The sequence below is a fragment of the Ailuropoda melanoleuca genome, chromosome 14, assembly GCF_002007445.2.
Source record: "Ailuropoda melanoleuca isolate Jingjing chromosome 14, ASM200744v2, whole genome shotgun sequence".
NCBI classification, from domain to species: domain Eukaryota; kingdom Metazoa; phylum Chordata; class Mammalia; order Carnivora; family Ursidae; genus Ailuropoda; species Ailuropoda melanoleuca.
Genome location: NC_048231.1, coordinates 102168691 through 102194398, shown reverse-complemented (window position 1 = coordinate 102194398; position 25708 = coordinate 102168691). Strand labels below are relative to the sequence as shown.

Sequence of the window (25708 nt, the reverse complement as noted above, 5' to 3'; positions counted from 1 at the left end):
TAATTGCACTATGGATGCATAAGAAGTTAATAAAGTGATGCTGGTTGATAGGTATACAGGAACACTCTGAACTATTTTAGCAATTTTTTTGTAATTCTCAAATTATTTCAAAGTGTAAGGGTTTACAAATCATTTCAGATGAATGATACATAAAAGTATGAGATGAATCACTCATTAACTGTAACATAAAAACAGGCTACACCCTCCAAAATTGTGCTTAAAAAATCCCAATATTTGCAAATAAGGCTTACGCTGGGATAAACTGTAATTATTCTATAAAAGCCTGTAATTGTGATAATGTAGAAAATACAGTAATTTTCCTAGGGCACTGAAATCTCTCCAGATAAATGTTCTATTTTATTTTCCCCTTTAATCTTTTTTTAATTCAATTCAGCTTACATTTATTTAACATCTACTATGGCCACGTAACTGTGCTAGGGCCTGATAATATTTTGATATATAAGAAATGAACACTTTAGAACACAACAGAGAAAAGCATAGAGTAACAAAACTGGCAGTGATTTTTCACTCCTATACAACCTAGCAATTAATCCAGACACCCTTTTTAGTGCAAATGTCAATAAGAGGGAGGACCCTCACAGCTCACGTGAATCCTCTTCAATAATAAGTGGTTTTGACCTCTAGAATTATCTCCAAAAATTATCCCTGGAAATGCCAAAATGACTCTTTCCAAGAAACACTATATTTCTAGTCCTTTTTTTTGTTGTTGTTCCATTTAATCGTTCTGTTTTGGGTGCACTGCTGTTTGTAATACAAAATTAAACCACCCGATTCTCTGAGTAGCAGGGAAAAGGTTACACTGGTATAAACCCATGGAGCTTACTTACTCTCCTAAGAGATCAAAGGCAACATGGCGTATGGCAGGGTTCTCAAAGTGTGATCTCAGCGCTGGCAACTTCAAAGGCACCTGGGAGGAGCTTATCAGCAGTGCAAATTCTCAGCCTCAGTCCAGACCTGCTGAGTCAGAGGCTCCAGGGGATGCTGAGCATCTGTGTTTCGACAAGCTCCCCAGGTGACTCTGGAGCACCTTAACTTTGAGAACCACTGATGGAAGCAGAAAGACTGGCCTGGAAATCAGGAAGCCTGATTCTAATCCCAGCTCTGCCACTAATCTCTAAGACAGATTACTCAGCTTCTGTGGGGGCTCAGCCTCCTTACAGGATGACCAGAGAACTGAAACAGATCACTGCCATACTCCTTAGACCAAGATTTGATCAATCTAGAAATGCAGGCCCTTCTATAAGGCCAAAAAAGTGAAAAGACCACCCAAGTATTTCACCACATCTTTCTCTTTCATCAAAATGTAACAATTAAAATTTCTTCTCTTCCTCAACCGGTCTCTGAATCATATTTAATATATCTAAAATAAGGGGTGCTTGGCTGGCTCAGTCCGTTAAGCTACTGACTCTTGACTTTGGGTCAGGTCATTATCTCAGGCTCCTGGGAAGAAGTCCTAACTTGGCTCCGTGTTCAGTGGGGAGTCTGCTTCAGGATTCTCTCTCCCTCTGCCCCACCCCCCCCACTTGCATTTGTGTGCTTGCTCTCTCTTTCTTCAAAAAAAAATAGAAAAAGAAAATACATATATATAAATATAAATATACACACACACAATCTCTTATTTAGAAAATATTGTGTTTGCTTTAGCAAAAGCAATACAAATGCTGATTTTACAGATTCCTACTTAGTTTTAGAACAAATGTGTACAAGAGGAATTCCACATAACAAAATCTCCAAGAAACCCAGCTTCTATAGACTGAATTGTGTCCTCCCCCATAATTCATGTTAAATCCCTAATCCCCAATGTGATGGTATTTGCAGGTGTGACCTTTGAGAGGTAATTAGATTAAATGAGATCATGAGGGTAGGGTCTCCAAGATGAATCAATGTCCTTACAAGCAGGGGAAGAGAGTCCTGAGTTCTCTCTCTGCCATGTGAGGACACAGCAAGAAAGGGGCCATCTGTAAGCCAGGAAGAGTCCTCACCAGGAACCAGCACCTTGATCCTGGACTTCACGTTCAGAGCTTTGAGAAGTAAATGTCTGTGGTTTCAATTCTCCAAGGTATCCTATTTTGTTATAGCAGCCGAGCTAAGACACTCACTCAAATGTCCCCGCTGGTGTGGGGATCTAACACACCAGGTTATAGCTCAGAACTATGCCCCCATCCTTGCACAAAGAACACGTGTGATCTGACCGCAAGAAGTATTTAACAAGTTTGAAAACAAAGAACTTCAAAATGTATAGATCTAGACACCTCCATTACTGCATAAGAAACACAGCTTAATTTCTCCTCCTATTCATGGATATACGACAGTCCCTGGTGGTCTAGTGGTTAGGACTCGGTGCTCTCGTGGATTCATGAACAGGGATTCTTCTCACCACTGATACCTGAGAAACCTGTCACACAAACCCCTTCTTTGAGATGTGGGAAAGGGGAGGGTCTAATTTATAAAGGTCAAAGAATTCTCCTCTAACAACAGGACCCTAATTAAAGTCAATGTTGGGAGAAATGTCCCATCAAGCAAATGAATACCCACTAATCCTTGAGCCCTAAACTAAACCCTATATCCTGCAAGCCCTCACTACTGCTTCCCAAGGCAGTCCGACATCATTTGCTCTGTGCATCTCCATGTTAGCATTTAGCAAAACGCATTGTATGTTTCTGTATCTGCCTCCTCAAGCAGATCCTGAAATCATGCCCTGTGTTACTAACTCCAGCACCTAGAGCAGTGTCTGGAAATAAGCAGGGACCAGTGTTTGCTCAAGTGGAGCCACTTCACTTTGCTGTATACCAGTGGAACTCTGTCCTACCTAGCAGCTTGTCTGCAAATCTGAAATTATTCCAAAATAAAGTTTTTAAAAGGTACCAGTGGCACCTGTTATCAGCAACAATCACACCTGCCTTACAGATTGTGCAGGAAGACATCAGCTACTGGAGAACATTGCCTTAGTGTTTATCAGACATGCCAACAGGAGTTAGTCATCTCGAGGGTAACAAACTTGAAGAAGAATGAGTAACAAACACATGAGATTTTAATTCTGACGTTAACTTTGGTCACATTATTTAATCTGGGTTTTAATTGGTAAAAAGGAAACAAGTTTGCTGTGCTAAATGAAGCATAAAGAGTATACGTTAGAAATGATGTTCTGATCAATATGTCAGTGCCCTTCCCTGTACGGTGTTCCAACTGGACCTAACTCCTCACCGCAGAACAGGTGCATAATGTGACTGACTAAACCAGCAGTGGCTGCAAAGTTATAAGGCAGTCACCATCACGGCTATGATTACCTATAAAATAAAGAAATCCTACACGTGTGTCAGCGGACGCTAACCTTGCCAAGATGCCCTTCCTATTCCTGAACTCCCCAATGAAATAGAAGGGCTATTCAAAACAACACAACCGACAGGGGTCAGTATCTCCTGGACCCACCTCCACCAGACTAATCTCCAGAAAGCGGGCTAGCACACTCAGGACGTGCTCTCTGGCTGGGAAGAGGTGGGTATCTACCGGGCAAAACCCGCAGCTGCAAATAGCGGTGCGCCGCAGCCCCGGGCCTCCCCCCTTGGCGTCCACAGCGGCTGACCCCGAGGGGCCAAGACCCTCCACTTGAAGTCGCGCTGCACTCGGTCACCAGCGTTAGGGGCCGCCGCCAGCCCAGCGTCCTTAACGGAAGGAGGCGCGGGTGGCAGCGGCGCATCAGTGCATCTGGGGGTGACCTGGGAGTGGGCGGGCGGAGGAGGAAACCACCGCCCTGACTACAAAACGACACCTCCGCGGCTCCGCGCTGGGGCAAGCCGGGCGGTAAGAAGCATCCCACTGCGCGCAGGGCTGCTGACAGCCAGCCCCGCGGGGAAGCCGAGGCCCAGCCAGCCGCGCGAGCCCGGCCGCAGGCTGCCGCGCAGCGAGCGGGGGAGGGCGGGAGCGGAGGCCGGGGCGACCAGGCCGCGGGCGGCGGGCGTGTGCCGGGCGAGGCTGGGCGGCGTCGGGAGGGACCGGCAAGCGGGGAGGGGCGGAGGCGGGGGGAGGGGGGAGGAGGAAGAGCGAAGGGCCCTGGCGGGGCTCCCGGCGCCTAGCCGCCCGGGCCCGGGCCCTCAAGCCACCGCCCCCAGGCCCTGCGCTGACGCTGGACGGTCCCCGCCTCCAAACCCCCCGCCCCGGCCAGAGAATAACTTACCTGTTTGCCGACGGAATCGCTCCTGCTCGCCCCTCTGACTGACTCCTCCGGCTCACCGTCTTCCCTCTGGGAGGAAGGGGAGGGACTTCCTGTCTTTCCTTTGAGCGACTTCCGGCGGTTCCCGGGTCGACTCTGTGGTGGACTGAGCGTCGGACACCACGACTTAAAAATAGGATCCCGGAACTGGTTTAGTGAAACCTACATCGGGTCACCTGTTTCTGCCTCACATGGCCGGCCGACCCGCGTGCAGCCTTGTTTTCAGTCCATCAGCTCTGCCCGGAAGCCACTCAGAGATAAAACCGGAAGTCCCACCCGTCCCCCGGAGAGGAAAACGGAAGGCTAAAGGAGTCAATCTAAACAAGGGGGAGTTGCGTGTCAGCGTGGAAGGCCCGCCGCGTCTGTCCAGGAGGGCCCGCTGGGATTTCCAAAGGGTCCCAAAGCGGGAACCTCCGGGCCGGTCCTGCCTCCTCCCTACCCCAACCTTCCCCACTCCGCCCCCTCGCCCGCTCGCCATGACGGGCCCCGAGGGCGGCGCGGGGGACACGGACGCGGCCCAGGTGGTGCGGGAGCGGCCCGGGCCTGCGCGGGCCGGCCGCCGGCTGTCCTCTATCTTGGCCGGGCCCGACGGGCGCCCGGCGCCTGTGCGGCCCTTTTCTCAAGGGGCAAGGGGTTTGTGCTGTGCTGGGTGCGTGCGCAGCTCCAGCTTCGGAAGAAAACTCGGGTGACTCCAGAGGGTTCCTCGGAGCCTCAGGCTGTAGGAAGCCACGAGCGGAATTCTAACACTAACGGCGAGGCAAAGACGCTGAATGTGGGTTCTCCAGTTTGGCAGGAAAAGCTGAAAAGCACTTGGTGTTTAAAACGTTCCCGCACTGGCCTCTTTTAAAAACGTTAAGGTCACGGCATAAAGATTGTTAGAAAGCAAGCATGACCTGGATGCAGTAGTCACAGCCCCCTCCCGCCCCTGGACAGGACCATACACAGACCTCCAGTTTAGAACCCTTGCTTTGGAAACTCAAAATCTGGCAAGAAGACCACAGCTTGCAAAATGCGATGGCAGAGACGTTGTATAAAGCAATGGGCAGGGATCCCCTCTTGGGGTCAGATTGTGAAGATACTGTTGGCTAGGGACACCTGTTAAATAATTTGTATTTAGATAATTTTAATAAAATGGGATTTTAAAATTATGGCCTTATGATTATGGTGATAGGCTTTCTAAACCAAATCATCTCTCAAGGCCAAGCCCAGCTCAATTCTTTTTTAAAAATGTGAATATTTAGGTGATGATAACATTTTTAAATATTTTTTAGAGGGGCACCTGGGTGGCTGCATTGATTAAGCATCTGCCTTGGGCTCAGGTCATGATCTCAGGGTCCTGAGATCCCTGTTCAGTAGGGAGTCTGGTTCTCCCTTTCCCTCTGCCCCTCCCCACTGCTTGTGTGCCCTCTCTCTCAAATAAATAAAATCTCTAAATATATATATATATATATTTTTTTTTTTTAGAATAATTTTCCTAGCTGTTACCTGGTCAGATTCCCATTATAATCCACATGAATTCTCATATCTATCTTCCACTGTAGGATACTGAAGATTAGAATAGTCAACTGTTCCAAGATCACAGAGCTAGTAAAGGTGGGATTCAGCTTTAGACTCCAGTCAGCCTTTTCCTGTCTACCACGCTCAGTTTAGTAATAGTCAATTAAAAGTTCTAGAGAAACACATGGGAAACAATTTCCTTAAGAACAGGCGGCTGTCAATGTTTATACCATTAACCAACATTTACTGGGTGAAAACACTAATGTAAACATTACTGGTAAAAGATAAATGATAAACTAGATTCTTTCTCCAAAAAGTTCACTTGAAAATTACTTAGAATTCATTTGAAAATGTAGAACTTAGAATCTTGTAATGTCTGTTTTGACAGTTAGTCTTGCATGACATGGTTATACCTCTGAACACTAACAGTAGCTAGTGCAGTTCTCCATATGGATGAGGCATCCTGTTGGTCTTTGGGTGATTGATCTACCTTTCTTAACTTGGGGGTTTAGTTAACATGTCATCCTTCTTTCTTGAGCACTGAAACAAAATTCAAGTTTATTTTTCATTTTTATCATCCATTTTGCCGAAACAGAACTTTTACATCATAATGTGACCTTAAGGAGGTCAGCTGGACCTCATTTTACTCGTGTAAATTTGTGATGCTGTGTTTTCCCTAATTAAAAAAAAATGCAAGAATAATAGATTTCATTTCCTTCATGCAAGCTGATCGTTCACACTCAACTAGAATTTGGAGAACATTTCATTGCTGACTTCTCTTTTTGCTTTATAAAGTTTCATTGTGAATTTTAAAAGTAGAAAAAAATTCCCATGTTTCCTCTAACCAGATTCTATAATTATCAGCATTTTACTATATTTGCTTCATTGTTATGCATATTTTTTCCAGAACCATTTGAAAATAGATCGCAAACATGATGTCCTTTTACCCCTACAAATGTCAGTGTACATTTCGTAAGAACATGGATAGGCTCTTAGATAGCAATGCAATTATCAAAATCAAGAAATTAATGCTGATACAATGCTATTATTTAATAATTAGACCTTATTCATATTTGTGCACCCATTTTTTATCTTGTTCCGTTTATTATATAATTTAAAGGATTTCCAAAAGAGGTTACAGATGAAGCACAGAAAACAACAAAGTGGGGGAGACCTTAATCTCACTATATTAGTAATTTCATTAAGTGTTATTGACTAAATACTCCATTAAGAAGAAGAGATTGCCAGAATGGATAGAAAATATCTCAGACCCATGTGCTGCTCACAAGAGATGTTTGTTAAGAATGATATCTTTCCATGTCTTTTGGCCTCCATTTGTTTCTGATGGAGCAGAGATCATTCAGATCTTTCCTCCTTTGCATGTTTTCCCTAAATGTCATGTCATTTTTCTCTCGATACTTTCACATTTTTCTCTTTATTTTTGACTTTCAGTGGTTTGATAATGATGTGTCTCACCGTAATTTTCTTCATACTACCTGCTTGGTGATTTCTGTAAGTTAACGTATTTCACCAAGTTTGGAAAATTTGGGGTTATTATTTCTCCAAATCTTTTTCTTCCCCATTCTCTCTTTTTCTCCTGAACTCCAATCAAATATGTATACAACCCTTGATATTATATACAACTCACTGAGGCTTTGTCTTTTTTTGTTTTATTTTCATTCTTTTTTTTTTTCTCTTGGACTTTCAGACTGAATAATTTCTATTGATCTATTTTCAGTGTTCCCTCATTCAAAACAAACCTACAGTTTTAAAACAATTTTTTCATACAACCCTGACAGGTGCAGCTGTTGTGCCTAATGTGGGGGAGTGCCTATTCCCGATGTAAATAAAGCAACATGCATGTTCCCTGATTCTTTCTTCTGTGTTATCTCCAGTCATCTGTTAAAAGCAGCTAGTGATTTTTTTTTATTTCACATATTGCATCTTTTAGTTCTAAAATTTCTATTCAGTTCTGTCTTACCGTTTCTATTTCTCTCATCAGATTTCCTATTTCTTTACTTACTGAAGGCATATTTTCTTTTATGTCTTTGAGCAAAGCTGTAATAGCTGCTTTGACATTTTGTCTGCTAATTCCAATATATCCCAATATGTCCCAAATCATTTTGGGATTAATCATCATTAATTTTCTCTTTTTTACTGATTAGGAGTCATGTTTTCCTCTTTCTTAAATATCTAGTAATTTTTTTTAAAGATTTTATTTATTTACTTGACAGACAGAAAGACAGCCAGCAAGAGAGGGAACACGAGCAGGGGGAATGGGAGAGGATGAAGCAGCCTCCCAGCGGAGGAGCCCAATGTGGGGCTCGATCCCAGGACTCCAGGATCACACCCTGGGCCGAAGGCAGACGCTTAACAACTGAGCCACCCAGACGCCCCATGTCTAGTAATTTTGAGTTGTATTCTAGACATTTAAGTAACGTAGACATTATGAATTTAGCTATGTTCCTCTGAAGAGCTTGTTTGTGGTTGATAAAGTTTTAACAGGCAGTTATTTTGGCTGTATTTATACTCCATACTTTATCTCTCTTGTTATGGTGCCAACCGAAATCTGATTTGGTTCCCTCAGCCTAAGCTGGGATGCTTGAATCTGTTTCATACATACACAGTTCAGAGGTCATCTGGCAATTTAGACAAAGTATGCAGAATTTGGTGTTTTCCCTTTGTGACTCCTCTTTCCTGAAACTCCCTCCCCTCACTTTGCACTTATGTAGTAACCCTGAGCTCTGGCCTCTGGTTCTTTAAGTGCAGTTTGTTTGGGGTTTTTTATTTTATTTATTTATTAGAGAGAGAAGGAGAGTATGAGAGAGAGCACGAGCAGGGGCAGTGGAAGGGGCAGAGGGAGAGGGAGAAGCAGACTCACTGCTGAGCAGGGAGCCTGATGCAGGACTCAATCCCAGGACCCTGGGATCATGACCTGAGCTGAAGGCAGATGCTTAACCGACTGAGCCACCCAGGTGCCCCTAAGTGGAGTTTTAAATAAAGTTTAGATGGCCTCTTTTATTTTATTCTAATTATTTAAGATTTGAAAGAAAGCATTGGTCATTTTTAATGACCAATCATTTTTGATGACTAATTTAACAGTGTCATTTAAAGTTCTAATTTCCTTTAAATTAACATGTTCTGCCATTAAATTAAAATGCCTGCCTACAATAATAGTCAGAATGTGCTACGATCATTTAACCACCCACACTAGAATTTTAAATCTACATTCTCTTTGAATGCTGTTTTGGTGAATTTCAATGTGGGAGGTGAGATGATTTCAAACTTCACATTTTCTATCACAGTCAAAGGCATAATTTTTCTGACATCTTTTTTCATTCTGGATAAGAAATTATACTAGCATAATGTTTTTAAATAAAATTTTTCCATGTAACAAAAACTTTTTTCTATTCAATCTATCCAAGCTAAAAAAGCTCAGAAGCATTTATTTACCTATCATAACTGTTAAGAAATTATAGTCATTACACCTACCAGCTGTTCTCTTCCACATCATGCTGAAATAGAAAGAATACATCACTGTGCTTCAGAAAATCTCCTGTATTTCTCTTTGTACTTCATCAACTGTTTGAGCCTTTGGACAGCTGAGCAAAATATAGAATACACCCAACCCGGCCTCTGCCTCCCAGAGCCTGCTTCCTAAAGAGGAAAGTTCTTTGCAATGTAGTAAAGAGGAAAATTGTCTTTCTTAAGTGTCCCGAGCTCTACAAAATAGAATGTGGATGTTACACAGTTGGCCAATAGAAGAACAGAAATAATATGTGCAAGGATTAGGACTCGGTTTGAGTTTCACAGCTTGTCATGAAAGGCATTGGTATTAAAGGCAGATAACATAACTACATTAGATCTGACCATAAGGACATTATCACAGAAATAAATATTCCATCTTATATAATCAAAAACTCAAATCATTATTTAATTCTTTAGCTATTACATGATCAATTAATATTAAAACTTAAATTGAAAAATAACATTAAAAAACAATAGCTAGGGGCGCCTGGGTGGCACAGTGGTTAAGCGTCTGCCTTTGGCTCAGGGCATGATCCCAATNCGCGTTATGGGTTCGAGCCCCACGTCAGGCTCCTCTGCTATGAGCCTGCTTCTTCCTCTCCCACTTCCCCTGCTTGTGTTCCCTCTCTCGCTAGCTGTCTCTATCTCTGTCGAATAAATAAAAAATCTTAAAAAAAAAAACACAATAGCTAGGTGGTGTTGAATACATTTTAATCTAGATATTTAAAACAGTATAGTATTTAAAAGTCATTTGGCCCTATCATAAAGTGGTATTTGATAACTTGGTTTTTAAGTGAAAGTAGCTATCAGTAGAAGTGAGAAGCCAAATTAAATAGCATTATCTTCTTTTGTGAGCTTCCTAATTTTTCCACTTCTAAGAAATTTGTTGAGCACATATTATGTGCCAGGCACCGCGCTTAGTACAATCTCTCAGCTCAGCGGCTTTGCCAGCATGTGGGAACAGCACGTCAGCGTGGCCCAGTCTTGTGGTTGTTCAAGAGAAATCTTTTGTGTAAATCGGTCTACTGATTTTGAAATGCTGGCATCCAACTCAGAAGTACTTAGGACATTGTGAAGGCCACATGAAACAGGATGAACGGTGCCTTGAGTTCACAGGCTGCTATTTTGTGGCCCCTGAATTACAGCAGGGTGCTCGTGAAGAACACAAGTGCTGCCCGGCAGGGTACACACAAGCCGTTATCAGTCAATAGCACATCAGCGTGACTCGTTCTAACGGGCTTTTCCCCAGCACTGGCTGCTCTTAAGACACTGTCAGCTAGAAAGAACATGAGAGGAAGAGAATAGAGACAGAAGTCCATGCAGGGGACAGCAGGCCTACTAGAGGATACTCCAAAAATGCAGCTGCAGACTCAAAAGGAAGATTTCAGAAATACTGAGCACCTACTGGGACGTGCATGCTGCAGTGTGATACATACGTGGGCAAGGGCTGCCATTTATGCAAAGAGATCGGGCAGGGGCTTTTGCAATAACCCAGCAGAAATTAGACAGAATTTGGCTTTCAGGCTATGGGAAGTGACAGTGGAAATGGAAGGAAGTGGTGGCTTCTGAAAAATGGAGTTAACTGGTTTTGATATTAAACTGGATTTGAAAGAGCAAGAAGTGTCAAAGAATAGTCAGGATTCTAATGGTCCATGTACCAAATCAGGGAACACTGGAGGTAAAACAGGTTTGGGAGGACGGATAATACTTGTTTCCATTTTAGATGAGTCAAGTTTGAGATAGGAAATATGCAGGAGGATCTGAGGTCCAGTTCTTAGAAAAGGGGGCTGGGTGGGGTGTGCCAGGAGTCACAGGCATCTGGCTAACACAAAGGCTGAGAAAGGGATGTGGAGTGAGCATGTGGAGGAAAAAGAGGCCCACACCAAGTCCTCTGTGTGTCCTTGGACCACTGTCCTCCTCCAGCTGCAAGTGCAGAGACCATGTGTCACCAGTGAGGCTCTCGCACCACGCCACACACGCTCACACAGGTTTCCAGGCCAACACAGAGTGATGTAACATTGCCCAGAAGTGCTAACAATATATTTTACAGCCAGCTTTTGTTAATTCACTAATATGAACACCTTTTTAAGAATATAAATTGGCATCATAAACCTCTTGCAATTAGTTCTTGGGAACTCTGCCAAATACATCAGGTAGGTCCCACGAAATCCAAAACATCACATGATTCATCGTAATCTGGCAAGCATGAACCAAGCTTAATAACAAAGAATATCCAACACCTGTCAATACTCAACAAACAGGAATTGATGTTCTCTTGCATCAGAGAAAAAGTAGATCATTCATGGATACACCCCCACCCCCCCCCGAGACTCCTACCTCATCTGAGTCCCATTTCTGTGACAAGACTCAGAATAAGCTAAATTCACGGGCCCTATGGAGCAGCCCTTTTGGATGTGGTGTTGCCAATTTTAAAATTGACATTTCAAGAATCCACAAAGAGATTAAGTGTGTTATGCTTTGATTTTATTTGGAATCATAAGAGAAACATTTTTAATAAACTCTTAAATTCTTCTCCATTAATGTGATTTAAATAATGAATTTATAAAGATTGAATTGATTTGTTTACATACACTTAACTGTAGAAAAATTATATTCTTTTTGTTTGTTTGTTTACACCATCAAATGCAATCAAGCCAAACAAGATGGTTAACTAAAATGATTACGGAATGCAGCATTAGCTGATGGCTTTAAATTTAGAATGTGTTACTGATGTCAGGGCTGATTAGATTCGTTCTCTATCTAAAACTGATGCTATTAAAAGCTTTGAGAAATTTAGATGTAGTCACTGAGTAAAATTCCAACAGGGTGAGAGAAATTCTATCAGAATTGATTCTGCAGTGGCAACTTTACATATGCAGAGATGTTGGGGGGGGCTTCAGTGATGGGGTAGAAAGAATAGGGTGCAGGAGGGGTGTTCAGTTGGCATTCATCCAAGAAAGGTAAAGAGCCTTGGAATAGAAAAAGTACTGATCTTCGCACAGGGAATCCCAAATGGCATAAGGATATGACTACTGATCGTTTCTGTTTCAGGACTTTCCAAGAAGCAGGCAAAACAAATGAAGGGGAAGCAAGAGGTTAATATGACATCATGCTTTAGTTACTCCTCCACAAATGAGCCCCCAGGGAAATCACAGTAGCCAGCGGTGGCATCAACAGTTTTACTAATCAAAGGAACGTATGGTAAAAGCAAGGGCGACCTGCACACTGTATGGAATGATGATGTGTCACGACCACCTCAGAACCTAATAGCACACGGCAGGGATCAGATCCATCAAACTGCCAGGACAGTCTAATGGAAGAACTGTCCCTGTGCTCCAGGGAAAGACTGAGTCCCACCCTGGGGATCCCGCAGCTGGACTTGCAGAGATGTTGCAGGTAGCGGTGACTTCAGAAAGCTGGGCCATGGGGACAGTTACCATTTCCATTGTCTGTGCCCTTAAAATATTTTATTACTGGTCCAAATGTCCTAAGACATTTTAAATGGGAAGGAAAAACATTATTTCCTGGACTGAAATTCTCTGGATATTTAGATTCTATTCCTGTCCAGGTGTGTGGGAGAGGATATCTGTCAGTAGGTCAGATCTAAGCTGGAAGGTTCCTGTCATTAGTAATGCAGCTTAGCCATCTCTAGGAAAAAGGCGGCAAATAATTTGGATCCCTCTATGTAGTTCCACCTAACAAAAGAAGAAATAAAGAGAAACACTTATTTCCATTCAGATGATGGGGGAAAGTAGCCTACAATGTAAATAGGAAGATTTGGTGATATGAATTCAATCTAAAGTGGATAGCACATCAGAAGACTCCACGATGTAGAGACCCGGGGTTTGTGCAGTGAAGGACTGGCCCCCCGCAGGAATCCACTCACCTGTTGATTTTCTCATTCTGAGAGTGCTCCCCGTCATCGACAGCCCCCAGCGGGAGCATCATCACACTCTTCTGGATGATGTCCTGGAATATTCTGGCAATTGGTATGGTTGATCCATCCCGGATCATGTCCGGCTCTGTTCCAAACACTGAAGCACAGGGAAAGAAGAAGACATTTGAATAAAATAATGACAAGACTACCCCTAGTCATCTTCTCAAATGTAGTGTTTGCTTTATCTTTCCCTCTTTCTTTGTCTTTTCTATTTAACCATTAAATTTGGTGCCTAGGGTAATAACTAAGCTTCTTGATACCATACAGTTTATATTCTAAAATAGTCCATAGAGTCAAGAAGAAAACCACGGTTGCATTCTTTACAATTACCTACTTCAAAAAAAAAAAAAGAATTTTTTAAATAAACTTTTTATTTTGAATGGTAGATTTTATAGAAAAGTTGCAAAAATAGTACAGACAGGGTTCCCATTTGTTCTTTACTTTCTGTAATGTTAACATCTTATATAACTATTTTACAATTATAAAGAATAGGAAGTTAACATTGGAATATTATTATTAACTCGATTTAAACCTTATTTAATTTCACCAGTCCTTCCCTTTTTCCATTTCGCGATCCAATCCAGAATCCCACACTGTGTTTTGTCACTGCTTCTTACTCTCCTCTGGTCTATGACTGTTTCTCAGTCTCTCCTTGTCTTTCATGACCTTGACCCTCTTGAAGAGTACTTATCAGTTGTTTTGTAAAGTGTCTCTTCATTTGGGTTTGTTTGATATTTTCTCATGATTGGAAGTGATCATGCATTTCTTGCAAGCGTATTAGAAGACAATGTACCTACTTTAATGGTTGCTTCACGAATTAAATATTCGGAGAGCGGGACTTCTTTGGTTTTGTCACCAGTATACAAAGAAACAGCTGTCTTCAACTATCACCTGAATGTTGCGGGGCTTGTGCTCAACAGTCAAGGTATCCCACGAAACGGTTCTAATGGACATCCTGGGGCCTAAGGAGCGATGACGTCAAACCTTCCAGGCTAGAAAATGAGTTGTCGGTGATGGAGTGGAGATGCAAAATAAAATGAAGACACAAACGGTAACATGCCATGTCTTCTTTATCCCCAGAGGAAGGTATGAATGTGAGTACAAATGATGTACTTTGTTGGAAGAACTGGTTTCACACACAATAAACCAAAAGGTGCCTTATGCATTCCTGCAAGGGTATTTCAGGTCTTTACTGTTGACCTTGACATTTCAATCACACATCACTCTTCAGCTGAGATTACATTTACCTTCCTAATAACTTTTCTTCCTCCTTTCTTGACTTCCAAATTTTACTGGTAAAATACTGCTACAGCTGGGAGCAGTAGGAATGATTATGTAGAGAAGTGGGGCTCTAAGTCTCAGACCTGTCCCCCAATTTTTAATGTCTCTGTCCTTTGTACAGATATCCCTGATAAAGCATTAGTGCTCCCAGGTGGTCTGGACCTGCCTTTCAGTGTCCGCTATGTTGCAGTTGTTGGCAGTGTCACCTTCCAGCTGCAGAGGCCAAAGACACTGGATATTCCTTCTCTCGGCCCAGGCAGCCAGGGCCCAGGCACGTGTCCTGAGCTCACCAACCACGTTACCCTGCCCAGGACTCGGAAGTATATGCAGTCAAAATAGGCACCAGCAAAGAAATTCCAAAGAAAGCTATGCTACTTCTGGGGAAGCAGAGTGGCTCTGAAAAGACCACTGGCTGTAAAGTCAGATAGGCTCAAACTGAGTTTCTGTGTTCGGTAATTTTATAAAATGAGCATCCCCAGGAGGCCTCTCTGTGGAAATCCCAGGTGGCCTGCTGTTTGCATCAGAACTGGACCCCATGGAGAGTGGAGATTAAAGACCCAAACCCTATGAGGCTGGGTCTGTGGTTAGCCCCCTCCAGGGGGAGCGGGCTCTTGGGGAATGTCCTGCCTTTATGTAATTGTCTCACTTCCTGTTCCCTACCACCTGCTGGCCTATGGCCATGAAAACCCAAACCTCCCTGTGACCAAAAAGAACAAATCCCCACAGGGCAGCCCAAAGTCAGCTTTCTCACTCCATTAAAATTTAGCTCCTTTTTTTAAAATAAGATTCTTTTTTCTTTTTTTTAGTGAGAGCAAGCGAGCCCAGGCACACATGCCCAAGTGCAGGAGAGGTAGGGCAGAGGGAGAAGGAGAGGGAGAGAATCTCAGGCAGACTCTGCACTGAGCCCAGAGCCAGGAGCCCGTCATAGGGCTCGATCCCATAAACCTTGAGATCATGACCTGAGTTGAAACCAAGAGTCAGATGCTCAACTGACTGAGCCATCCAGGCACCCCTCACTCCTTCATTTTTAACCCCAGATTTCCTATATTTTCATGCAAATTCAGCTATGCCTTCCAAAGGATATTTTTATATGTTGGTCATCATTTCCATAAGTATCAGAGGCTCATAAGTCCATCATTTTGCCCCAGATTCAGGCTTCCAGACATGAACCCAGCTTTGTCACTTCCAGCTGGGTGCCCTTCATTCAGCAAATTTCTAAATCTCTTCCAGACTTACTTTGTAAACTGGGGGAGGCTGTCAGGAGGGGTGAGGAGACAGTGTGTATGAAGAACCTGGGCAGAGCTGTCGACGCAGTGACGCAGCCTGTCTGAAAAGGAGACTGAACTGAAATTCTGAATGTGCCTGCTTTGTCCACTGCCCCACCAGGCACCAAGTCCTGGTCCTGTTGAAAGCTGGCAACTCGGGGCGCCTTGGTGGCTCAGTCAGTTAAGTCGCTGGCTGCCTTCGGCTCGGGTCATGATCCCAGGGTCCTGGGATCAAGTCTCTCAACGGGCTCCTTGCTCAGCCGGGAGCCTGTTTCTCCCTCTGCCTCTGTCTACTGCTTCCCCCTCTTGTGCTCTCTCTGTCAAGTAAATAAATAAAATCTAAAAATAAAAAGAAAGAAAGAAAACTGACAACTCCAGGTCTCGTGCGTCTACTGTGCGTAGGTATCGCACCTGTTGTGATGGCTCTTTTTGCCGCAAGATACTGATTATCTTTAATATTTGCGATCCACGGCTGTAGTCCTAGCGTCATAGAAACAGCCATCTGGTTGGAACTATTTCTTTTGGAGAATGTATATTCAAGATGCTGCTTCACCTGAAAAGGAACATTTTCAGTTGTAAGAGAAAATTTCAAGCTATTCTCCTGTGCAGTGAATATACAGCAGTCTTTGATCAAGAAACTGAAATCCCAGCCCAACAAATTCAAGTGTCGTGATTTTACCTCATTCTCGCAAAGGGCTGACAGAGTGAGCAGGGCCTCTGGGACTGAGAGCTTCGAACGAGGGTCTCATGCCCCTTCTATCTGTGGACCCTCCAATCCTCAGCCCTGCGCCCACCCCATCCGCACCACAGCGTCAGACTGCTAATGTTTGGTAATTATGAAACACAGTACGATTTCTCAATTCGAATATCCCTCATTTCAGACTTGTCAGTACCTTAATGACTACTTTGGGAATATTAGGCATTTGGGAATTTCTGAAAAGGGGAGGGGGCAATACCAAGCGAAGCTATAAAGAAGCCTTTTGTCAGCATCCTTCTCTGTCCCCTGGGCTCCATTCCAGTGGCCACCATGGAAATGCTCCCAAGAAAAACTCCACACTCTGAAATATTCCTCCCATTTATTCCTTCAACAAACATTTGTTGAATGCCTGTCATGTTGACAGGAATGGTTCTAGGTGCTGGGAATACAGCTGTGAGCAAAACCGGGGGCGGGGGGGGGCTCCCCTGGTGGAATCCATATAAGTAAGAGAAACAATACATCCAAAACGGGAGGGAGCGTGGGGAGAAAACAGGGACAGAAACAGGGCATTTTAGGATGTAATTAGCGCTAAGAAGACAATAAAAGAGGTCAATGGGATATAGGGATTTGGGATGAGGTATTCTTGGAGCTCATTTATTCAGAGCCTATTTTCTGTTGAACTTGAGGTAAACTGATGATAGGTTGATAATTTAGAAATAAAACTCCTTCCAGATAACATTTTCATTAAAACGGCTGCTTCCAGAGTGTTGATTTCAGACACCAAGGGCAAACTAACTACGGGTTTGAACTTTCCAGCTCCATCCGGCCGTAGGCAGTCAGCTTCTCCATCTGTGTGTAAACCAATCTTGCCTTTATGTCAACTGTTTAATGTAAAAATACTTCCCATCACTCCAATCCAAACAGTTATTTATCTGACTACTGTAATTGCATATAATTACGGAAAGAGATTTTTACCGAACAAAAATTATATTGGTTTCTTGACATTTGTTCCAGTCCCTTTTCTATATTGGGGGGGGGGATGGCACTTCAGTGCTAACAACTGAATAGCTCCCTACCCCGGGATGCGACACTCAGAAATGGTGCTGCAGGAAGAACAGTGCACATCTGTTACCTGTTTTTCCACCACAGACATATTCATGTGAGGGACCAGACGGATTGAAAATTTTCCTGTAACTTGGCCAGGGATGACTGTCTTGGCTCCAGGCTCATCAAACGCGCCCTCGATCCCATGGATTGAGAGAGATGGGTACCTCCACAGGTGCATCAGAATTTCCTCCTGAATTAAAATTATTTTACTACATAAAAGAATATTCCATTAAAACTCCGTTGAATTGTATTGCCTGCATTGCCCATGTCTGTGCATATCTGACACCATTCATGACAAGTTAATTATCACCTTCCTCAGACATGCCTGGACCCCAACACAAGTCTTTCCCCTCCGGCCCCGAGACCCTCTGCTGCCCCCGCCAGACCAAGCTGCTACACGGACGCGGGCCCCTCGTCGCTTCAACTCTGAAGTTAATAGATGGCAAAGGGGCTTTCAAAATTTGGAGCTTGATTAGAAATTTCTATCCCCAATCACCATGATGGTCAGTTGCACAGGAAACGCATTTTCTTTCTCAGAAGGCTTCAGAGAACTCTGCGTATGTTTGAGCCACTTTTCTTTCCTGCTGTGGCCAAGGCAGAGCTGGTCAGAGGGAAGAGACCTACTTCGCAACAGTCACCTCCATCACCTCCGTTCGGCAGCCCCCCAGAACCAGCCGTAGCCACCACACACCGTAGCAGGCAAAGGTTTTAAAAAGAAGAAGGGGAAAGAAAACATTCACATTTGACAGAAATGAAAGCTTTGGACTCTGGTTTCTTTACTACACTGAGACAGCGATGTAGCAATGTACAGATCAGCCCCTAAGGCTCTTAATTCTGTCTGTTGAAATGAAGTCTTAGGGGTCTTGGAGCTGGAATAATGTCAGACTGCTCTCAATCTTTAAGCAGGTAGGAAGCACGGGTAGCTGGAGGCCGGCGTGGGATCGAGTCCAAGAAGTCGACTTGGAAAAGCATGTCTCTGAACCAAGTGATGGCCCCAAGCTTACGTGCCTGACACCAGTGCCACCAGCCAGACCCCAGATAAAGTTCTGGCTGCTCTAGACCTGAGGAAGTTAAGTGGCCGTGAAAGTGGAAATCTGCCTCAGAGTTAACATCGGGTTTCAGTTCTGAGGTGTGCAGATTCGAGGCCACAGTAAATGAAGAACGGGAAAAATAGGATTTATTACTGTCACTCCTCTTTCAGATGAGCCACCAACTTGTGACCATACCTTGGTGTCAAACAGAAATCTCTTAACCTGGCTGCTATTCCGGTATTCTTCTAGGTCCAGATCGATGGCTTTGTACATTTTTCTCTCCTCTTCAGTAACAGGGGCCACTTGGTCATAGATTCCAGGGATCAGAATATGACCAGATGAGTCTACGAGGCTACCTGCAAGGGGAGCACAGGAAACAAAGCCAGTAGAAGCTACTGGCATGCCGATGTTCTGGGCCCGGAGCAGGACCACGGCTGACTCTCCTGAGGCTGCGGCAGGCCTTGTGACAGGCCCCGGTCCCCCCGGCAGAGCCGCTGGCACCACTCCCATCTCCGAAGGGGTGGCTGGAGGAAGGAGCTGGTCTCCAGCAGACTCAGGCTGACTCACACCCATTCTAATGTCCGCCTTGTTGATGGAGAGATGGAAACACATGACAGTTGGCTGTGATTTACCTGCATTATATAAGTTCTCAATTATACCTTCTGTGTCATAGATAAGGTTCCTTTTAAAATTTTAATTTATCCTGAGTTAAAAAGTACTACAGGTCAATTATAAAAAGTTTTCAATATGTATGTATATGCTATACAAACATTCCTAAGGAACTGAAAATTGTCTTTCTTTCTCAGCTTCTCTCCCCATATACACACCATCATATAATAAACACTCGTCTTTAATCAGAAGCATAAAACCCTTGAGGTCTAGCCTATAAGGCATATGTCATGACCACAAATGCCTTCAAAGTGAATAAGCAGATATACTAGTCTGTTATTCATGAACAAGTTTGGGGATTAATAGGAATGGGGGGGAATCATCACTGAATATCTACAGAGGACGGAGAAGTGGAGATTCAGTAAACACTGCTCACTGCCTTGAGAACGCACTGACCAAAGTAGCAAGTAGACTAACAGAAATGGCGAAAAATGTATCCAGGGCATCTAAATTCATCTTCAGGCCCCCTGGGGCCTTTCATTCAAGTAAAGACACTTCATAAAACATAAGCTCCACATTCTTAATGTGACTATAACTTGACAATGTCGAAAAACTACTGTGAAGCACTGTATTTCCAAATCTTCCAGCTGACAATTACAAGCAGAGGGTGGAAGGCTCCCCCTTGTTACTGGACACCTGCTATGTTCAAGGCGTGGGATGAACCCTGGGGACAAGAGGACATGTTAAGACCCCACTTTCATCAGCAACAGCACCACCGTTCACCACACAGGCTAAATGACAATTGTGACCCTCCCTGAGCCCAACAGCAGGTGGTTTGGCTCTCTGTGTAGACACAACGGAATCCAAGGTAAACACCCTACCAGAACCTGCAGGGATGGCACTTGTGTGATGCTTACTGGGTGTCCCAGGACATTCAGATGATCCTAGAAGGCAAAACCCCACGCTCTGAGGTGTCAAGGCAGCAAAATGAGAAGGGAAGGCTTTGGTGTTCTGGCTTTCAACCATGTGCTCCTTAGCGCCCGCTCCTGGTCCCCCCACACTTCACCCAAAGTTCCACAGCTGCACTTTGGGTACAGTCTGCAGCCGGCTGTGCACGAACCAGCCTCCCTGAGACACTGAGTTATGGAATTCTCTGCATTTAGCCCAACAAAGTATGTAATATAGTAAATAATTGGTATAAACCCATTAGTAAAATTTAAGTCAAACAATACACTGGGCGCCAATGATTGGGACTGGCTGGCATTGACTTGCAGGCCACCCTCTGTACCCTCACCAGAATCAAAATCAAATGTAAAAGCACCATCAAAAATAACGATCACTAAGTCTCCCCTAAACTTCTGCTGACATTCTCATAGGCAAGGACAGAGCTGCAAAAGTGAGGAAGAGACAGACCCTGCTCATAATCCGGCTGGAAAGACACAGGGCGAAGAAACACCTGTAGGTCCACAAACAAACAGTTGAGAGGGGAGCAAACCGCAGGGTCACAGAAGCAGCCGGGGGCCCGCAGGGGGTCGCACAGGGAAAGCCAAGGCAGCATCACGGTTGGGCCCCGAGATCATGGGGGACGTGCCCGGCACGGCCTCAGTGGTAAGAAGAGAGGAGTGTTTGAAATGTCAAGGTTAACAACAATTAAGACCTGAAATACTCCAGCGGCCAGGATGCTCAGTGTCCACATTCTGACAAAGAACTGTGACACTTTTCCTATTACTCCAGCTGACCTTACCAGATATTACCCCAGGGGTGGAGGTCAGAGTTTGTTCGCAAACTAGGCTGGGCTTCGAGCAGCGTGGCCTTTCTGCAAGCTCCTGCACTTCTCCAGCAGAGCTGACCCGGCCCAGTCCTCGGTATGGTTTTGAATCACGGACCCTGTCTTCTCAGGATGCAGGGCAGCCTTCCCAGCTGCAGGCTGGAAAGGGAGTCAGCAGACACATAGCCAGAAAGCAGAGAAATAGCATGTCCCCCTCTCCCTGCCCCTTCAGCCCCCCAGCGGAGGTCTGATTAGGGAGGGCTGTGGGGCGCCGCTCGGCACACGGTGTCCTCCAGGCATGGCCAGGCACTGCCAGCACAGGGCCAGGCAGTGGGAAAACGCTACACGCGTGCTGTTCATGCTTCTGTCTTCCACACCTGGCCCCAGTTCTTCAACATTGAATGTGTTCCCATGAAAACAGGATGTTGCTCCCCACCCCCTTCTCCATTCCCCCTTGAAATCATGATTCTCTGAACTTGATGAAATTTCTGCAGCCACTACAGCCTCCTCGGCCAGGAGCCCAGCCAGGAAATGCACTGGAGGCAGAGAGGGTGGTGCCTTTGAAAACTGCTAGCAGGAAGCAAATGTAATCCTTGATCCCCAGGAGCCCTCTTGGAATTTAACATTTTAACACTACAACGACGAGACGGCAGTTGATGCTTATAAGAGGGCCCTGGGCCCAGGATCTTCCCTGCTTCGTGGCTTTTAGGAAGGCACAGGGAACAGGAATGTCCACCGAGAGGAAAGCCCAGGAGCTGAGGGCTCTGGGCAAACTGAATAATTCCACCGCCACCACCACCCCACCTCCCAAACACGCCCCAGTCTAAGCCTCTTTGAATATGGGGACGGACTGGTTTCCCTGTGTCCCCCAGTGGAGACTCCCATGCCTTTCGCAGAGTTGGCACTCCAAAAATGTATATAATCTATTAGCAATCACGGTTATGAGGATCATACACCTGAAGAAGGCGGAGGACAGAGAGATTAGGGACTTGCACAAGGTCACACAGCAGCAGGGGGAGGACCCGAAGGAACCAGCTCTCCCAGGACATCCTAACCTGTGGTGGCCCCAAGGAAGGGCACGGGAGCCAAGACACTATCGGGGTCAGCAAGCAAAGCTGCTTGTCATCAGCGCCGAAGCTCGACCCTATGTCCTTAGGTCTTTGTACAACGCGTGTGAAAGCCATATAGAGGACCCAACCAGAATCATTTTGTTATGAACTGATTATTTGATTTGTCTCAAAAAAATTAAAGAAAGTGAAACCATATGCTTTTCATTCTGTTCATGATCCTGATCTGATTTTTCTTAGCAGAGCCATATGCATTTGTAGGACTACATGGAGCTCGAACGTCTAGGTGAAACCGTACATTCTAAGAGAATATCATGCAAAAATCGTGATTGGGGGAGATTGAAATGCACCATAAAGATCTGATGATGTTGTTCCATTCGGGAAGAGAAAATTAGTTCTGTAAAACAGAAAATGAACTCTCTCCCCTCTCCCCAAATATTGAGTTGCATGCTATCTGAATTCTTCTGGAAAAATTTTAAACACTTTAAAGGAAAATGGATTGTTGTATTCTGTCTGAAATGATCCAGCATGGGAAATATTGTCCAAGAATTATATTTTAGGAGAACTGGAAGGCCATAAAGGAATAGATAGATGGTAGACAGATAGAGAACAGGTGGGTGGTAGATAAAAGATAGCAAAGCTAGATAACACGTGATAGGTAGAGCTAGAGATTTCAATGTTTGCTCTGGGGAATGAAAGCCCGAGAAGCTGCCCAAGTAAAGATGGCCCTGAAGACCCTAAGGGCACCTCCCCGCAGGGGTCCAGGAGCTGACAGTGCCCAGTCTGAGGCGGCCAAGGCCAAGGGGGTGCAAGTGAGTGGGGCATAAAGCTTTGTCAGTACAGAAAGAAAAGAGACTTTTGTTAATCGATCCCTGTGGAGGACATGCTTTTTGGGTGTTTGCCCAAAAGGGGCATGTTGTAACATTTGCATAAAGGTACCCTTTGTGCCAAGGAGACAGATCCAAGTATGGTGGGGTCTGAAGCTTCCCTGAGAACCTCCTTTTTTCTTTTTTTTAAAGAACACCAAATTATGAACATAAAAGAGCCGTGTCCTTGCCAAGACTGTAAGAGGGGCCCCTTCAAGTGAGGCCCCTGAGGACAAAGCTTCCTTCACTGCCGGGATCCAGCCCGGGTGCCGGGATCCAGCCCGGGTGCAGGGATCCAGCCTGGGTGCCGGGATCCAGCCCGGGTGCAGGCAAGAGCTGCAGGACAAATCCGCGGGGGGCGGGGGGGCACACTGGCTCTCTGGAAACGCACACACGTACACACCACTTCTGCCTGGGCACTCCAGGTGCGCTATGGGAGGTCAGGAGCAGGCAGCGACGCGCAAAGCGATGGGAGTGTCCACGCCACTGGAGGCCACAGAACTGGACACAGGATGCCAGGTGGTGCGGTGCCTTTGGCATCATGTGTGGATGCTTCTCCAGAGGGGTCTCTCTGCTACTGTCCCCGAGTATAGCCTGATGTGTCACAATACCCAGTAAAAGAAAGGGGGTGAGCTGAGGAAGCACTTCATGAACAAAGCTAATGCGGACTTAATAAGCCTAAGGAACACTTAGCCAAAGGGGGTGAAGCTAGGAATACGGTTTTTCTCCTGCTCCACCGCTACTCAGAACTGGCTGGGAGGCCAAGGGAGGCGAGATGCACTGAGTCAAACAGAATTGTATTCTAGTGGATTCCATGATGCTTAAAAAGCGAAATGAAGGGGCTCCTGGGTGGCTGAGTCAGCTGAGTGTGAGACTCTTGGTTTCAGCTCAGGTCATCATCTCAGGGTCATGAGATTGAGCCCTGCATTGGGCTCCATGCTCAGCGGGGAGTCTGCTTGAGATTCTCTCTCCCTCTCCCTCTGCCTCCCCTGCCTCCTCAAATAAATAAATAAATCTCTTTTTTTTAAGTGAAATGAAAAAGACATTACCAAGAAGAGCAACCAAATCAGCCATTGGTTCATTGAGGATACCACCAAAGGTTCCTGAATGAAAATCTTGGTCTCTGCATTTCACCTGTAAGACAGATCAGAGGGAAGACAGGCGCCCACCTCTGTGGTTGCTCTGGAGAGGGCTTCCACGTGGCAGAGAACGCCCCCACACACCGTCCCTCAGGGCCCTCCTGTGTCTTCGTTTCTCATTCTTTCCCGAATCCCCAAAACTGATTTCAGTCCCCAGTTGTCCCTCTAGCACAGCTCTGTGCGGGGCCAGCAGCCCTTCTCCGAGTGGCTGAAGCCTATGTAGCCACCCGTCTACCGCTCACCCTCCTTCCAGACACCATCTTCTCTTTATTCTTGTCTTGCAGTTTTATTGGTGTCTCCACTAGTAACTTCCTCCCTGCCCCCACTCTGGAGCTCAGTCCGTGGCTCATAAAAAACAAATGATTTATCACGGAGGGACTTTCTGGTTCTAAATTCTGTCAGTATGAACAGAAAAGTTAAAGGAAGCTGAACTGGACATCGTGCTTAGGGATCACAACCACCCTGGGCCCACTTTACAGGTAAAAAAAACTGAGGCTGTGAGGTTAAGATGTGTGCACAAGGCTGTGCACCATGGGAGCCAGATTCCCACGCAGCCCGGCCATGCCGGCGCCCGGCCCTGACCACACACGCCCACGGGACTCCTGCCGGGGCCGCAGAGCAGGCGCCGCCCCGCTGCTGGCAGCCGAGCCCAGCCCCTGATCAGGCAGGCTCCCCACCCCTGTGGACTGTTGTTCTCACCCCCAAACTCCTCGGCCATGGTTCCAAAACCTTTCTGTTTTGCAAGTCACAAACCCCTGAAGCCTCTCTCTCTGGAAAAATGCACACAGCACAACCACTCCTGTTGGGAGGCTTCCTGAATCCCCCAGTTCTGAGATCTCTGGGACCCCAGGCCATGCCTTCAGGTCAGAACTCCGCTCTCCCAAGAGCTTTCTCTCTTCCCATCAAGATCCCAGGACAGACTCCCCCCTCCACAGCACTGGGCTTGCAAATACCTCCACCGTGAAGTAACTGTTTCCGCGCGTGCCGTATGTGAGGGCCGGCTTCCTCTGGCTAAGCCACAGGTTATCGGAAATGACGATGTAGTCTACCCTGGAAAAGAACCGGTCCTTCTCTTTCCTGACCAGTTCCTCCAGGCCAACAGAACCGGCTTCTTCCATCCCTTCAATGACGAATTTGATATTCACAGGGAGATCCTGAATCAAATTAACAACAGAACAAATCACTCCGTCAAAAAATTGCACGACTTGCCCATTCATCTTTTGAGATCCAGAATTAGTTTGCATGTGACATACATACATGAATTATTACGGGTTGTCCACATTCCCAACAGCTCTGTTCACAACAAAGGAGTTGTAACCAAAACAGTGAAGGGGATTACAAGGGAAGACCCAGTGTATGGCCTCCAGCATGACCCTGATGGATTCACTGTGGACCCTAAAGGATGATTCAGGGAAGGAATTCTTGCAAGAGAAGCAACACCACACTGTGGAGCTCTGCTGGGCCACGACAGAGACAGACGCTTTCCTCCTTCTTCCAAAAAGGAACCTTTCAAGAAAGGTTACTGGGTTACAAATCTCTTTTCTGTCCTCATAATTCTGAGCATGATAAATGAGAACTCTTTCCTTTGAAAGACTGTCTAATGTTTAAGCCTCAGGATAATTTTTATTTCAAGTATCTGTTATTTTTCAGCTTTGAGTTCAATCTGCCTTTTAACGTATTCAAAG

General features: G+C 45.2%; 2 protein-coding genes across 10 annotated transcripts in view; both read right to left on the bottom strand.

The window, feature by feature from the left end:
• Positions 1-4326, bottom strand: part of ZNF407 (zinc finger protein 407) — a 490784-nt gene extending 486458 nt beyond the window's left edge. For 8 of the 9 annotated variants that reach the window (XR_004620494.1, XM_019804986.2, XM_019804987.2 and 5 more), the window contains exon 1: positions 4196-4326. The gene's annotated coding sequence lies outside the window, so the exon portion shown is untranslated. The remainder of the gene's footprint in view (positions 1-4195) is intronic. The other variant, XM_034643288.1, reaches the window with a different exon arrangement.
• An 8485-nt stretch (positions 4327-12811) lies between these two features.
• Positions 12812-25708, bottom strand: part of CNDP1 (carnosine dipeptidase 1) — a 28658-nt gene continuing 15761 nt past the window's right edge. Inside the window, exons 7-13 of the mRNA XM_034643292.1 lie at positions 24977-25177; positions 23934-24018; positions 18770-18930; positions 17569-17733; positions 16151-16292; positions 13143-13290; positions 12812-12951 (exon numbers count right to left, since the gene is read on the bottom strand). Of these exons, the coding sequence (XP_034499183.1) occupies positions 12882-12951; positions 13143-13290; positions 16151-16292; positions 17569-17733; positions 18770-18930; positions 23934-24018; positions 24977-25177 (972 nt within the window). The 3' untranslated portion in view covers positions 12812-12881. The remainder of the gene's footprint in view (positions 12952-13142; positions 13291-16150; positions 16293-17568; positions 17734-18769; positions 18931-23933; positions 24019-24976; positions 25178-25708) is intronic.